Source organism: Myotis daubentonii, chromosome 1 (assembly GCF_963259705.1).
Source record: "Myotis daubentonii chromosome 1, mMyoDau2.1, whole genome shotgun sequence".
Taxonomy (NCBI): Eukaryota; Metazoa; Chordata; class Mammalia; order Chiroptera; family Vespertilionidae; genus Myotis; species Myotis daubentonii.
Window position 1 is genome coordinate 94,832,038 of NC_081840.1, and position 14,978 is coordinate 94,847,015.

The 14,978-nt window shown below is 37.8% G+C and overlaps 1 protein-coding gene and 1 pseudogene across 3 annotated transcripts in view; both read right to left on the minus strand.

Moving 5' to 3' along the window:
- The window catches only part of CDC123 (cell division cycle 123), an 80,543-nt gene that overhangs the window by 42,813 nt on the left and 22,752 nt on the right, over nucleotides 1-14,978 (minus strand). For all 3 annotated transcript variants that reach the window (XM_059711272.1, XM_059711278.1, XM_059711268.1), the window contains one exon: nucleotides 1,350-1,445. In XM_059711272.1, coding sequence (XP_059567255.1) covers nucleotides 1,350-1,445 — 96 coding nt within the window. The remainder of the gene's footprint in view (nucleotides 1-1,349; nucleotides 1,446-14,978) is intronic.
- Nucleotides 12,615-13,114, minus strand: LOC132226003 (dynein light chain Tctex-type 1-like; annotated as a pseudogene).

Sequence of the window (14,978 nt, forward strand, 5' to 3'; positions counted from 1 at the left end):
TTATTTAAAAAACTATTCAACTATCTACAATATGGAAAAACACTGGTACATAGTAGTTACTATTACTCAATAAATAAGAACAAATGAGTAACTTAAAACCACAAATAATTTATCCAATTTAAGTGGAAAGCCTCAACCTAGTTCAGTAGTAAGGAATGATTCAAATTACTGCTTATATATATATAGTAAAAATGAGTTTCAGTAACTTCTTTTAAATTTTTCCCATTGAAAAAGATGAAGAACTTCTGATTAAAACGTATATTGAACACAGAGATTTGACTCCATTAAAACAATAGTATATACACTGAAACCATGCAACTAAATAAACAAGACAATTATTAACTCCAGGGAAAACAAAATATTGAATAAGAACATATAAGTAATTATAATATAGTATATATCAAGTGTGTACATAGTGTTTGCATAATCATAATATTAGAAACCCTGAACACTAATCTAATAAAAAGTATATTGCTATGATGAGAATAGTAGAATAGGAAATAGTGAGAACCAGAGATAAAAGTTGAATCTTTCTGTTCCAGAGTAGGAAGCTAATAATAAATACATAACATTGAAGAATAAAGAAGTAGGAGAAAATAACAAAAGAATATATTAAAATATTTGAAAGCCTCTGAGAAATGGGAAATGGTGAAGCAAAGCATGTCAGGACCTGCTGATTTTTTAAGAAAGTGTCCAGGGCTTTTGAAAATTTAAACAATGTATATATGTTATTAACTTTAATAAGTGAGAATAAACATTAAATTAAATAAATCTCATTCATTTTAGAATAAAGATAAGCATGAGATGATTTCTAAAAATGCAAAGAAGTCTGTGATTCTTTCAATGACCTTTGCTGTCATAAAATTGTTTTCTATTGGATTAGAAAAATAGTAAATTTTTCCACACACCCTAACTTAAAAAAAAATCTTGTTGATGAAATGTTAAAATAATAAAACAATGTAAGAAGGTATCAGTTGATTTCTCAAACTGCTCTATTTCTAGATCCTGTGACATTTAAATTTTATTCCTTTTCAATAGAGAAATATCTTCGTTTAACTGAACAGCTAAAGTTTTGAAAAGGACACAACATAGATTTTCTCATATTTCTAGCATGATCAGCAGCACAAGAGATTGAAACGGTCTTTTGGCAAAATGTACAGTACTTTACAGAGCCAGGAAAGTGTACTACAAAATCAGGAAAATAAAATAACAAGTGAAAATAAAAATAAATTCCATGGCATTTTCCCTAGACTTAGGAATGTAATGAGCTCTTCTGTGGGGACATAAAATGAAATGAATAGCAAAGCAAAGAATACTCAAACAATGAGAGATTTACTGATGTGGCCTACCCTTGGGGCACTCCAGTTAAGCTTAGGAAATACACTGCCCCCAAGGGAATTGATAGCTTCTTGGACTGTCGTGGTGAACTCGGGAAATTCCGGTGCCTAAAGAGAAAAGAAATTATTTGCACAAGTCAATATTATCACAATAAATATAGAAAACATGATCACAATCTCAAGGTTAAACTACCTAGCGTGTTAAAAAATAATTCAGAATACAAATCACTATCAGAAATCTGAACTCAGTTAAACAGAATCCATGATCAAATAACATCTGCCAAAAAGGGGAAACGTGCCCAAATGTCACTTTCCAAAACAAATAAAACCCATAAACTAAAGAGACAGATGTCACAAGGCACCTGGGGATTTGAGGAAAGAAATTATTGGTTCTTTAACACCTACATAAAACCAGTATTTATTAAGTGAAAAGATATAGATGGAGTATCACTTGTACATACAGTCCAATTCTCAGAAATAACTCCTGACATTTAAAAGGTCCAGAAGCCTTTTCATTTGCAGGAACAGATTCTTGGATAAATGCCCCAAAGGTTTCATGAGAATGAGAATAAATTATGGGATAAAACTGTATTTAAACACTACTTATTTCCTGACAAGTTTTAATATAAACGAACCTCAAAAACAGGATCTTGGTGAAATTAAAGTGTTCTTTCTTTTTTGGTTGATTTGAAAATCCCTATCTTATATAAGTAAGAAACTAAAACATTCAAAGTGTCATTTCAGCCAGGAAGTAGATAGAACTACTGTTGTGAAGGAACTTAATGCGATTAGTATGCTTTGCCTCAAGCCTATGTCACTATGAAAGGAACACACAAAAATAAAGTACAGAAAAGGGGAATGAGAGATGTGAAGTGGAGCCTGCAGGAAAGACAGAACACAAAGATATTAACAGATACTCAACAAAGTCACAGGTATCCCTTAATTTATGCTGCCATCTACTGGGCAGCCGCAAATTCTGAAAAATCCAGTAATAACAAGTTCTTCCATAGGGGCGAAAATGTTAAAACAGTCTGAAATTAGCTAAACTACATACTGCAAAATAAATCAAATGGCTTATACCAGTGATTTTCAACCAGTGTGCTGCGCATACTGCATGAGGCACACTGATGTGCTACAAGAATTTTTAAAACAGCAATACCTGACTATTTAATCAGGGGCATTGACCTCTTTTCCCTCCGACTGTCAAATTAAAAAATACAACAGTCAACACAACAGCTGTCTGGAGTGAATTAATCAAAATTATACTTAATTTTTTTGGTCAGATGGGAAAAAAATATTTTTGGTGTGCCACAGGATTTTAGTAATTAGTTTATGTGCACCTTGAGATGAAAACGGCTGAAAAGTCATCTAAAATAATAAAAGTGTAATATGCTAATTAGACCGGACGTCATTCAGGACGAAGCTGGGGCTGTGAGGGAAGCCCAGGTCCCAGTGCCAGAGGGAAGCCAGTGCTGGCAGCTGGGGGAAGAAAGGCCTACTCTTGCATGAATTTCATGCATCGGGCCTCTAGTTGGCTTATATTCATCTCCAAGATCTAACCCATTATGACAGAGAGAAAATTGTGACAAGAATCTGGGAAACAGGCCAAACAATGTAAGTTTTTAAAAATGGAAATATATAACTAGAAAGTAACTTTAAGCAGTAGGCTAATGAGGAAAGATCAGAGAGATCAAGGGCAGGGCAGACAAACTATTTTTTTTTTGGCTACTGGTGAACATGACCTCTGGACTAATTAGCAGCATCTTTTAGTTATTCAACAGCCTGCCACTGTCTCTTCTGTTTTACTTTTTCAGCTTAGACACATAAAATTAAACTCTAGCGAGAGGCTTTCAAAATGAGTAACAGCCTTGAGTCCTTAATTTTCCATTTGCCTTTCCCCATCAAAAGAAATTACCATTTATGCTAAGCCAATAATTTCCTTATAAGCCCCTGAATTTGCTGACTTGGCTTCCCAGGAGCTCTATTCACAAAAACACTTACCTACATTAGCAATAATTTCAACAAATGGCATAGTTACACAAAATTTACAATCTGAAGAGATTCAATCTTCGAAGATAACAAAATTTAATTTTCCCACCCCATTAAACTTAACATATAAGGACTGCCTTAAATTTATGTATTACATTTTAAAGGAGGTGACTGATTCCCTAAATCTTCAAATTATTCAATTTTAAGAAATCCTGCTACAAGAACCCTAATATCAACTTAAATTATAAAAAGTTTATGCATTGTAGAGAAAAATTTGTGCTTCAGTGGAAAACTATGTATTGTCTACATATAGCACACTCCCTTCTGGGTTATCTGATTCTAGCTTAGTCTTCCAGCTATTTTATAATGTGGCAAATTATAGGTAAGCAGTAACAATGAAAAGTGTTTCTTATGGATGTGAAAATTCAATCCTGACCAACAGAAATCCAGTTGTCTTCTCTCCCATCATTGAGAAAAAACTAGTTCTGCCTCATTTACATATTCATTTCAATATTCCTAATCTATAAATGTATCTGTTTTGGGATTCTCTCTCTTACTTTAAATCCTCACTGGAGAATATGTTTATTAATTTTTTAGAAAGGAAGGGGGAGAGAGAAACATCAATGTGAAAGAGAAACATTGACCAGTTGCCTCCCGTACATGCCCCGACTAGGGATCCAACCCACAACCTAGGTAAGTGTCCTGACCAGGAGTCAAACCCACAACGTTTTGGTGTACAGGATGATGCTCTAATTGAGCCACCTAGCCAGGGATTTTTTATTTTTCTCCAGAGAGAGAGAGAAGAAAGAAGTAAAGAGGAAGGAAGGGAGGGAGGGAGAAACACTGATCTGTTGTTGTTCCACTAATTTTTATGCACTCATTGGTTGACTTTTGTATCTGCCCTGAGTGGGGATCGAACCTGCAACCTTGGGGGTATTGGGACAATGCTCTAACCAACTGAGCTACCTGGCCAGGGCTTAATTTTTATTTACTGATTTTAGGGAGAGAGAGGAAGGGAGACAGAGAGAGACAGACAAAAAGAGAGAAACATCGCTTTGTTCCACTTATTCATGCATTCATTGGTTGATTCTTTTATGTGCCCTTATGAGGATCAAACCCAAAACCTTGGCATATCAGAATGATGTTCTAACCAACTGAGCTACCAGGCCAGGGCTTTGGGGTTCTCTTTGAATCAGTTATAATAACTGTCTGATTCCCTCATGAGTTCAACTGCAAAGTGTATTAAAGAATTTTATATTTATAGGGAAGTCATGCTTATACCTTTTTCTGAAAATTATCTTACAACTAATTTAACTAACAGGAATCTTTTAAGCTCATAGCTCCAGTTGATTTTAAGTTTGCTTAACACCTCAGTTGTCATGGAAAAGGTTCCATTATAAGTGGAATAAAAATCCATACTTTAATCATATCCCTGGGTTTTCTGTGATCTGGACTCACCTATCTTTCCAACTTTATCCACCAGCACACCCCTGCACCACACCCATTCAGAAAGGGTATTTCTTTAAAAAAATTTTTTTAAACCATAGAATGTTTTCAATATACAAAAAAATATTAACACACTCAACAATTTGGCAAATATTCAATAATTTGATCCAGACCTTTAAATTTTTTAAGGGGAAAAAACAGTACAATACAAATGAAGCTTTTTACCTCCTTGTTCTCCATAATCTTTCCCTCTCTCCAAAGGCAACCATTATTAGTAATTGGGCATATTCTTCTGTAGTCATTATTTTATACTTACAAAACATGTGTCTGCCCATAAAATATAACATCTCAAAATTTGAACATAACTGCTGTCATACGATATACTTTTAGCTTTGAAATACACTACTGTGCTTTTGATATTTACCTATCTTCTCCCCCAACCCTATTTTTAATTCTGTGTGTGTGTGTGTGTGTGTGTGTGTGTGTGTTTTAAGTATTTATTGATTTCAGAGAGGAAGGGAGAGATAGAAACATGCATGATGAGAGTCACTGACTGGCTGCCTCCTGCATGCCCCCCAGTGGGGATCGAGCCTGCAACCTGGGCATATGCCGTGACCAGAAATGAACCGAGACCTCCTAGTTCATAGGTAGATGCTCAATCACTGAGTCACACCAGCTGGGCTCAATGTTTTTGTATCTACGCTAATGGACAATTACCATTCACCAAGACCTTGTATTTTTCCACTTTGGATCTTGGCTCACATTCCCCTAAGAGTGTTCTTCTTTCATGAATGTCTTCCCTGCCCAACATCTAGTGAAACCCAATCACTTTTTCTTTTTTTTGTTTTTTATAGGTGTTTTTATTTTATTTTTTTTTAAATCTTTATTGTTCAGATTATTACATTTGTTCCTCTTTTTTCCCCCCATAACTCCCCTCCTCCCAGTTCCCGCCCCACCCTCTGCCCTCACTCCCCACCCACTGTCCTCATCCATAGGTGCATGATTTTTGTCCAGTCTCTTCCTGCATCTCCCACAACCCTTTCCCCCCCAAGAACAGTCAGTCCATTCCCTTTCTATGTCCCTGATTCTATTGTGATCACCAGATTATTTATTCACTTGATTCTTAGATTCACTTGTTGATAGATGCATATTTGTTGTTCATAATATCTATCTTTACCTTTTTCTTCTTCTTCCTCTTCTTAAAGGATACCTTTCTGCATTTTATATAATACTGGTTTGGTGGTGATGAACTCCTTTAGCTTTTCCTTATCTGTGAAGCTCTTTATCTGACCTTCAATTCTGAATGATAGCTTTGCTGGATAAAGTAATCTTGGTTGTAGGTTCTTGGTATTCATCACTTTGAATATTTCTTGCCACTCCCTCCTGGCCTGCACAGTTTCTGTTGAGAAATCAGCTGACAGTCATATGGGTATTCCCTTGTAGGTAACTGGGTTTCTTTCTCTTGCTGCTTTTAAGATTCTCTCTTTGTCTTTTGCTCTTGGCATTTTAATTATGATGTGTCTTGGTGTGGTCCTCTTTGGATTCCTTTTGTTTGGGGTTCTCTGCGCTTCCTGGACCTGTAAGTCTATTTCTTTCACCAGGTGGGGGAAGTTTTCTGTCATTTCTTCAAACAGGTTTTCAATATCTTGCTCTCTCTCTTCTTCTGGCACCCCTATAATTCTGATGTTGGTACCCTTGAAGTTGTCCCAGAGGCTCCTTACACTATCTTCGTATTTTCGGATTCTTTTTTCATTCTGGTTTTCCGGTTGGGTGTTTTTTGCTTCTTCGCATTTCAAATCTTTGACTTGATTCTTGCGCTCCTCTGGTCTGCTGTTGGGTGTCTGTATAATATTCTTTATTTCAGTCAGTGTATGCTTAATTTCTAGTTGGTTCTTTATCACAACATCGAGGGTCTCATTAGATTTCTTGAGGATCTCCACTATATTTATCGGCGGTCTCACCAGTCTTTTCGAGGGCCTTACTAAGTTTATCGGCAGCTTCTAGACAGTTCTTGAGAGACCTTAAAAGTGTGGTTTTGAGCTCTATATCTTCCATTTCTGACATTTGCGTCCTGTTTGTCTCCGCATTTTTTTTATCTTTTCTTGGTGCACCCCCTAGTGGTCTTTGTGGGCAGTCTTGTTGTAGTTAAGCCTTGATTGTTGGCAATACCAGGGGTGATTTGACCTCCAGGCTAACTGGCTATGAGAGTCAGCTGTGTCTGCAGTGGGAGAGCTTCTGTGCTGGATCTCTAGGGCGGTGCTAATCTAGCCTTTGCCTGAGGCTATCTGGCAAATGGCTCTGCGCAGGGCTTGGGCGGGGGGGGGGGGGGGTGTCCCTGGGGATCTACAAGGCGGGCAGAACAAGCAGTTTGGCTGCTCTCAGTCCAGTCCGCAGAGGCTCTGCCTCTCAGAGTCCCAGCAACCGCTGCAAACCTCAGAGAGAAAGCTGCCTTTGAGTTCCGACCGAAGCCAGACAGTCCCGCTTCTCCCGTTTGAGTCTTGGTCCCCAGAGACTCGCCCGGATCTGGAGCTCAGAGTCTGAAACTCCCTCCCGATTGAAAACAACAACCTCGCCCTCCGCCGCCAGCCCGCTCCGCGCACGCACTCCGCACCTGAGTATTTCACTTCAGCACTGTGCCTCCTCTGAGTCTGGGTATGATATTCTCTTTCCTCCTAGTTGTAGAATTTCCACTCAGCCAGCCTTCCTGTGGTTCTGGATGATGTCCGTTCTGTCCTTTAGTTATATCTCTGAAGTGGTTGGTGGAGGCAGCAATCTCCGGCGTTAACCTATGCCGCCATCTTGGTTTCTCCCAATCACTTTTTCAATTAATTTTTTATTTTAAAATAATTTCAGACTTTTAGAAGCATTAAAAGAGAAACAAAATTTCCTCTTCACCCAGGCATTTTATCACATTTGCTTTATCATTCTCCCCTCAACTCCTTCTCAATATATAACCATGTAGGTGTTGTGTATTTATTTATATCTACACATAAGACACATTTTCCCTATACTCTTTTAAAGTAAGTTGAAGTCATAATGCCCATTTATGCCAAAATACTTCAGTACATATTTCCTAAAAATAACATTATTTTACATAACCTAGCAAAATTGTCAAAATCAGGGAGCTAACACTGATAAGTACCTTTTTCTCACTGACAGATCTCATTCAAAATGTACCCATTTTCCTAAAAATATCTTTTACAGCAAAAGAAAACATTTTTTTCTAACCCAGGATCCAGTCTAGAATTGTGCATTGCCTTTAGTCATCATATCTCTTTCATCTCCTTTAATCTGTAATAGTTTCTCTCTCTGTTCTTTATTTTTCATGACCTTGACATTTTTTAAGGTTATAGGGCAGTTATTGTGTGGAATTTCCAAAATGATGGATTTGTGATGTCTCCTCATGATTGGATTCAGGTTTTGGCAGGTGATGTGCATTGTATCAGAAAGCAAGCAATGTAAGTCTGTCCATCCTGACAAGGTTCACCTGTAGTACTCGGCTGTCAGGTCTTTCCACTGTAAAGTTAGTTTTTCCTTTTGAAACTAGTAAGTAATTTTGGTGCAATAATTTAAGAATATGCAACTAAGTATCCCCAAATTCAAGAAGATTGAAATCATAAAAAGCATCTTCGCAGACCACGATGGCATAATACTAGAAATAAACTACAATAAAAACAACCCAAAATACTCAAACACCTGGAAGCTGAATAGCATGTTATTAAATATTGACTGGGTTACCAATGAGATCAAAGAAGAAATTAAAAACATCCTGGAAACTAATGACAATGAAAACACAACAATCCAAAACCTATGGGACACAATGAAAGCAGTCCTGAGAGGGAAGTTTATAGCACTACAGGCCTATCTCAAAACACAAGAAAAAATGGTAGTAAATCACCTAACTCTACAACTCAAAGATTTAGAAAGAGAGCAACAAGAAAACCCCAGAGTGAGCAGAAGGAAGGAGATAATAAAGATTAGAGCAGAAATAAATGACATAGAGACCAAAAAAACAATACAGAAAATCAATGAAACCAAGAGCTGGTTCTTTGAAAGGATAAACAAGATTGACAAACCTCTAGCCAGACTCACCAAGAAGCAAAGAGAGAGGACCCAAATAAACAAAATCAGAAACGATAGAGGCGAAATAACAACAGACCCCACAGAAATACAAATGATTGTTAAAAAATACTATGGACAGCTCTACTCCAACAAACTAGACAACCTGGAGGAAATGGACAAATTCCTAGAAAAATACAACATTCCAAAACTCAATCAGGAAGAATCTAAAAATTTCAACAGGCCAATAACTATGGAAGAAATTGAAGCAGTCATCAAAAAGCTTCCATCAAACAAAAGCCCCGGACCAGACGGCTTCAGAGGGGAGTTTTACCAAACATTCAAGGAAGAACTAAAACCTATCCTCCTCAGACTACTACAAAAAATTCAAGAGGAAGGAACACTTCCAAGCTCATTCTATGAAGCCAGCATCACCCTAATACCAAAACCAGGTAAAGACAACACAATGAAAGAGGATTACAGGCCAATATCCCTCATGAACATAGATGCCAAAATCCTCAACAAAATCTTAGCAAATCGGATCCAGCAGTACATCAGAAAGATCATACGACCAAGTAGGATTTATCCCAGGGATGCAAGGATGGTACAATATCCGCAAATCAATAAACGTGATACATCACATAAACAAATTGAAAGAAAAAAACCACATGGTCATATCAATTGATGCAGAGAAAGCATTTGACAAAATTCAACACCCATTTTTGATAAAAACTCTCAGTAACGTGGGAGTAGAAGGATCATACCTCAACATAATAAAAGCCATATATGACAGGCCCACAGCCAGCATCATACTCAACGGACAAAAACTAACACCATTTCCCCTAAGAACAGGAACAAGACAGGGATGCCCCCTCTCACCACTCCTGTTCAACATAGTACTGGAAGTGTTAGCCATTGCAATTAGGCAAGAAGAAGAAATAAAAGGCATCCAAATTGGAAAAGAGGAAGTAAAACTGTCCTTATTTGCAGACGACATGATATTATACATACAAAACCCTAGAGACTCCATCAAAAAGCTACTAGACTTAATACATGAATTTGGCAATGTAGCAGGATACAAAATTAACCCCAAGAAATCTGAGGCATTTCTATACACCAATAGTGACCGTTCAGAAAGAGAGATTATAAAAACAATCCCGTTTACCATCGCACCAAAAAAATTAAGCTACCTAGGAATAAACTTAACTAAAGAGGTAATAGACCTCTACTCAGAAAACTACAGGACGTTGAAAAAAGATATAGAGGAAGACATAAACAGATGGAAGAACATACCGTGTTCATGGATTGGTAGAATCAACATCATTAAAATGTCCATACTACCCAAAGCAATCTATAAATTCAACGCACTTCCCATTAAAATACCAACAGCATACTTCAGAGATCTAGAACAAACTCTCCAAAAATTCATCTGGAATAAAAAAAGACCCCAAATAGCTGCAGCAATCCTGAAAAAGAACAAAGTAGGTGGGATCTCAATACCAGATATCAAGATGCATTACAAAGCCACTGTTGTCAAAACTGCCTGGTACTGGCACAAGAATAGGCATATAGATCAATGGAATAGAATAGAGAGCCCAGAAATCGGCCCAAACTACTATGCTCAATTAATATTTGACAAAGGAGGCAAGAACATACAATGGAACCAAGATAGTCTCTTCAATAAATGGTGTTGGGAAAATTGGACAGATATATGCAAGAAAATGAAACTAGACCACCAACTTACACCATACACAAAAATAAACTCAAAATGGATAAAGGACTTAAATGCACGACAGGAAACCATAAAAATTCTAGAAGAATCCAAAGGCAACAAAATCTCAGACATATGCCGAAGCAATTTCTTCACTGATACAACTCCTAGGGCACTTGAAACGAAAGAGAAAATGAACAAATGGGACTACATCAAAATAAAAAGCTTCTGCACAGCAAAAGAAACCATCAACAAAACAACGAGAAAACCCACTGTGTGGGAAAACATATTTGCCAATGACATATCTGATAAGGGCCTAATCTCCAAAATTTATAGGGAACTCATACAACTTAACAAAAGGAAGATAAACAATCCAATCAAAAAATGGGCAAAGGACCTAAATAGACACCTTTCAAAAGAGGACATTCAGAAAGCCAAGAGACATATGAAAACATGCTCAAAGTCACTAATCATCTGAAAGATGCAAATCAAAACAACAATGAGGTACCATCTCACACCTGTCAGACTGGCTATCATCAACAAATCAACAAACGACAAGTGCTGGAGAGGATGTGGAGAAAAAGGAACACTTGTGCACTGCTGGTGGGAATGCAGACTGGTGCAGCCATTATGGAAGACAGTATGGAGTTTCCTCAAAAAACTGAAAATGGAACTCCCATTTGACCCTGTGATCCCACTTCTAGGAATATATCCCAAGAAACCAGAAACACCAATCAAAAAGGATATATGCACCCCTATGTTCATAGCAGCACAATTCACCATAGCTAAGATCTGGAAACAGCCTAAGTGCCCATCAGTAGATGAATGGATTAGAAAACTGTGGTACACCTACACGATGGAATACTATGCTGCTCTAAAAAGGAAGGAACTCTTACCATTTGCAACGGCATGGATGGAACTGGAGAGCATTATGCTAAGTGAAATAAGTCAGTCAATGAAGGAAAAATACCACATGATCTCACTCATTCATGGATAATAGAGGCAATTATAAACTTTTGAACAATAATAGATACAGAGGCAGAGCTGCCTCAAACAGATTGTCAAACTGCAGCGGGAAGGCCGGGGAGGGTGGTGGTGCAGGAGGTAGGGGGGTAAGAGATCAACCAAAGGACTTGTATGCATGCATATAAGCATAACCAATGGACATAAGACACCGGGGGATAGGGGAGGCTAGGGGACTGTCTAGGGCGGGGGGAAAAAAATGGACACATATGTAATACCCTTTGTAATACTTTAAGCAATAAAAAAAAATAAAGAATATGCAACTATCATTTCTCATTAAATATTCACCCAGTAGTTTTAACATCTATCCCATCAATCATTACTATGACGGCTGCCAAATGCTGGTTTCTAATTATATCATTTCTTTTACATGTATTAGATTTCTTCTACAGTAGTGCCTTTTTTACGATAAAGGGCTTTCCTCTCTACTTCATTTATTTAGTTTAATCATTTTTGTCAGTGTGGGATCGTGGAATCTAATTTTAATCAATAAATACATTCCATTGCTTTCAATGTTTATTATTATGCTCAAATATTTGGCCAGTGGGAGTCCACTGAAGCTTACTTCTGGTTGCTTTTTGTCATGTCCCCATCATTCTTTGAGCACTTCCTTTTTTAAAAATTGGAATAATATATTCAAACAAATAATATATCCACACAAAGTATGGAAAAATAGTGTGTTTGAATCACTTCAGAGAGTAGCAAGACTTTCACACTAGCAGATTTGAGTTTTTAGCATCTTTAGACAGAGATATTCAGAGTTAAGACAACCCTGGCTTCTGACTGCCTAAGGTGAACGATTCCTCTGACTGAGGGTGTGCTGATCATAGAACAGTGTTGTCATTTGGGTTTTTTTCTCTACATTTTGAGAGTGGCACAAAAAACAAAGAAAATGAGGAAGGTGTTCACTGAATTCATGGCTGGTGGTTAGAAGATAGAAGAAATGTTGAAACAAAAGGAGAAAGAGTTTGGGTGGATGATGAGGTCAGATGGACAATTCAAAGGTGCTGATGACAGTCTTGCTCTCCCATCACACGGTGCAGCTCCCATCAGTATAACTCTCCCAGAAGCAAGAACTTGCTGTAATCCTGCTCCATTCTTTTGCTTAATTACACGGGTCTCAATGTATTTAAATGGTTTTCCCAGCTTAATGAGTTGGTTTAAAATGTGTTCTACTTTTGCCCTAACCAGTTTTACTCTGTGGCTAGACTAGAGCGTCAGAACTACGGACTGAAGGTTCCAGGTTTGATTCCAGTCAAGGGCACATGCTCGCGTTACAGGCTTGATCCCTAGTGGGAGGCGTGCAGGAGGCAGCCAATCAATGACTCTCTCTCATTATTGATGTTTCTATCTCTCTCTCTCCCTTTTTCTCTGGAATCAATAAAAATACATTTAAAAAAATTTGTTCTACTACATTTGTGATCCACTGATTCACTTTGCTGTACTGATAGGGATTGTCACCGATGGCACGTTCTATAGCCTCTTTTACAATGCTGCACACTTCAACAAGAACAAAAGTAGTCCCTTTTGCAGGCTGTTAGTATTCCATGTCTTCTTCAGAGCATCATACATCTTTACTTTCTGACTACAAATTGCTATATGCTCATCTTTACTTTCTTACCCTCAGTCTTGAGTTTCTACAGGGAGCTTTGATTCCTTTCCATGGAAAATGGCATATAGAAACCAAGATCAGGGCACTAGATATGCTCATTGCTACCATGATATCATATATTATTACTTCTGGAACTTACCAAAGAGTTTTGTAAAAAGACATTATGTACACATGTATATTATTAATTTCTACAGCTATCTATATATATGTAAAAACATGAGTTGATACTGATAATCCTTACCACTTGTAGGGGCCAGATCAAATGTTACTTCTCCCTTTAAGTACCTCTAGAGCCCCTCAATTCTAATTGTTCTCTTTGTTCTGACAGTATTTTGTCATCTTCGCCCAAACTGGGGCATCTTTCCCTGCTGGTTCATAACCTCCACTAGAGGCCCGATGATGAAAATTTGTACACTCGGGGTGGGGGGGGGGGGTGGGTCCCTCAGCCTGGCCTACGCTCTCTTGCAGTCTGGGATCCCTCGGGGGATGTCTGCCTGCTGGCTTGCAGTCTGGGAACCCTCGCTCCTTACTGCCCACCTGCTCGCTGCTCCTTACTGCTTGGCTTGCTGCTCCTTAATACTGCCTTGGATGCAGGAGAGGCTCCCTCCACCGCCGCTGCACTTGCCAGCCATGAGCCTGGCTTCTGGCTGAGCGGCACTCCCTCTGTGGGAGCGCACCGACCACCAGGGGGCAGCTCTTGTGTTGAGCATCTGCCCTCTGGTGCTCAGTGTGCTTTATAGTGACCAGTTGTTCTGCTATTCGGTTAAATTGCATATTAGGCTTTTATTATATAGGATGGTAGCAGGAATCAAATCAAGTGCCATGGATATGGTACATAACTAACAAGTATGCTATACTGAATAGAATTTTCATAAAAATTGACCTGTATGATATCAAGAGTTAAATAAAACATACAATCTTTCTCTTTCTGGCGCTGGCCGAGTAGCTGAGTTGGTTAGAGAATCATCCCAATTCACCAAAGTTGCAAGTTCAATGCCCAGTCAGGGCACATACAAGAATCAACCAATGAATACTTAAAGGAGAACAATAAATTGATATTTTCCCCTTTACCCTTCTCTCTCCATAAAATCAGTAAATTAAAAAATAAATCTTTCCCTTTATGAATATGTTGGCATGGTCTTTATAACTAAGGAAATATAGCACTTTAGGCACCTCTACTTTTTTTCTTGGATGCTAGAAATATTTCTTTCATTAAACAAAAGTATCTTATTTAGAGTTATATAACACACTCTCCCCCCTAAAACTAGTTTTCTTTATTGTGCCTTTACATTTATTTTTAGGGTATTTCATAAAATCATTCTCTATTATCTCAAGACATGAGAAGTTTCATTCATATTCTCAGAGATATATTTTTTACTCCACTCATTCCTGTAAATATAGTTTTTAAAAACTGATTTCAAACAAGGAGAGGGAGAGATAGAAAAGTCAATGATAACAAGGAACCATTGATAGGTCATCTTCCGTGAACCCGACATTGGGGATCAAGCCTGCAACTCAGGCATGTGCCATGACCAGGAATTGAACCATAGCCTCCTGGTTCATAGGTGGACCCTCAACCACTGAGCCATGCAGGCAGAGCTAAATATACTTTTATTAAAAAATATATTATAGAAAAATGTAACTCCCAAATGATAGAACAAGAGAATTCTCCAGAAGAGGAGCTAATGAAATGGAAATAAGAAACTTATCCAACATAGAGTTCAGAATAATGATGGCAAAGATACTAAACAGAATGAGAAAAGATACAGTATCTATGAAGAATGACATAGCATTAATAAAG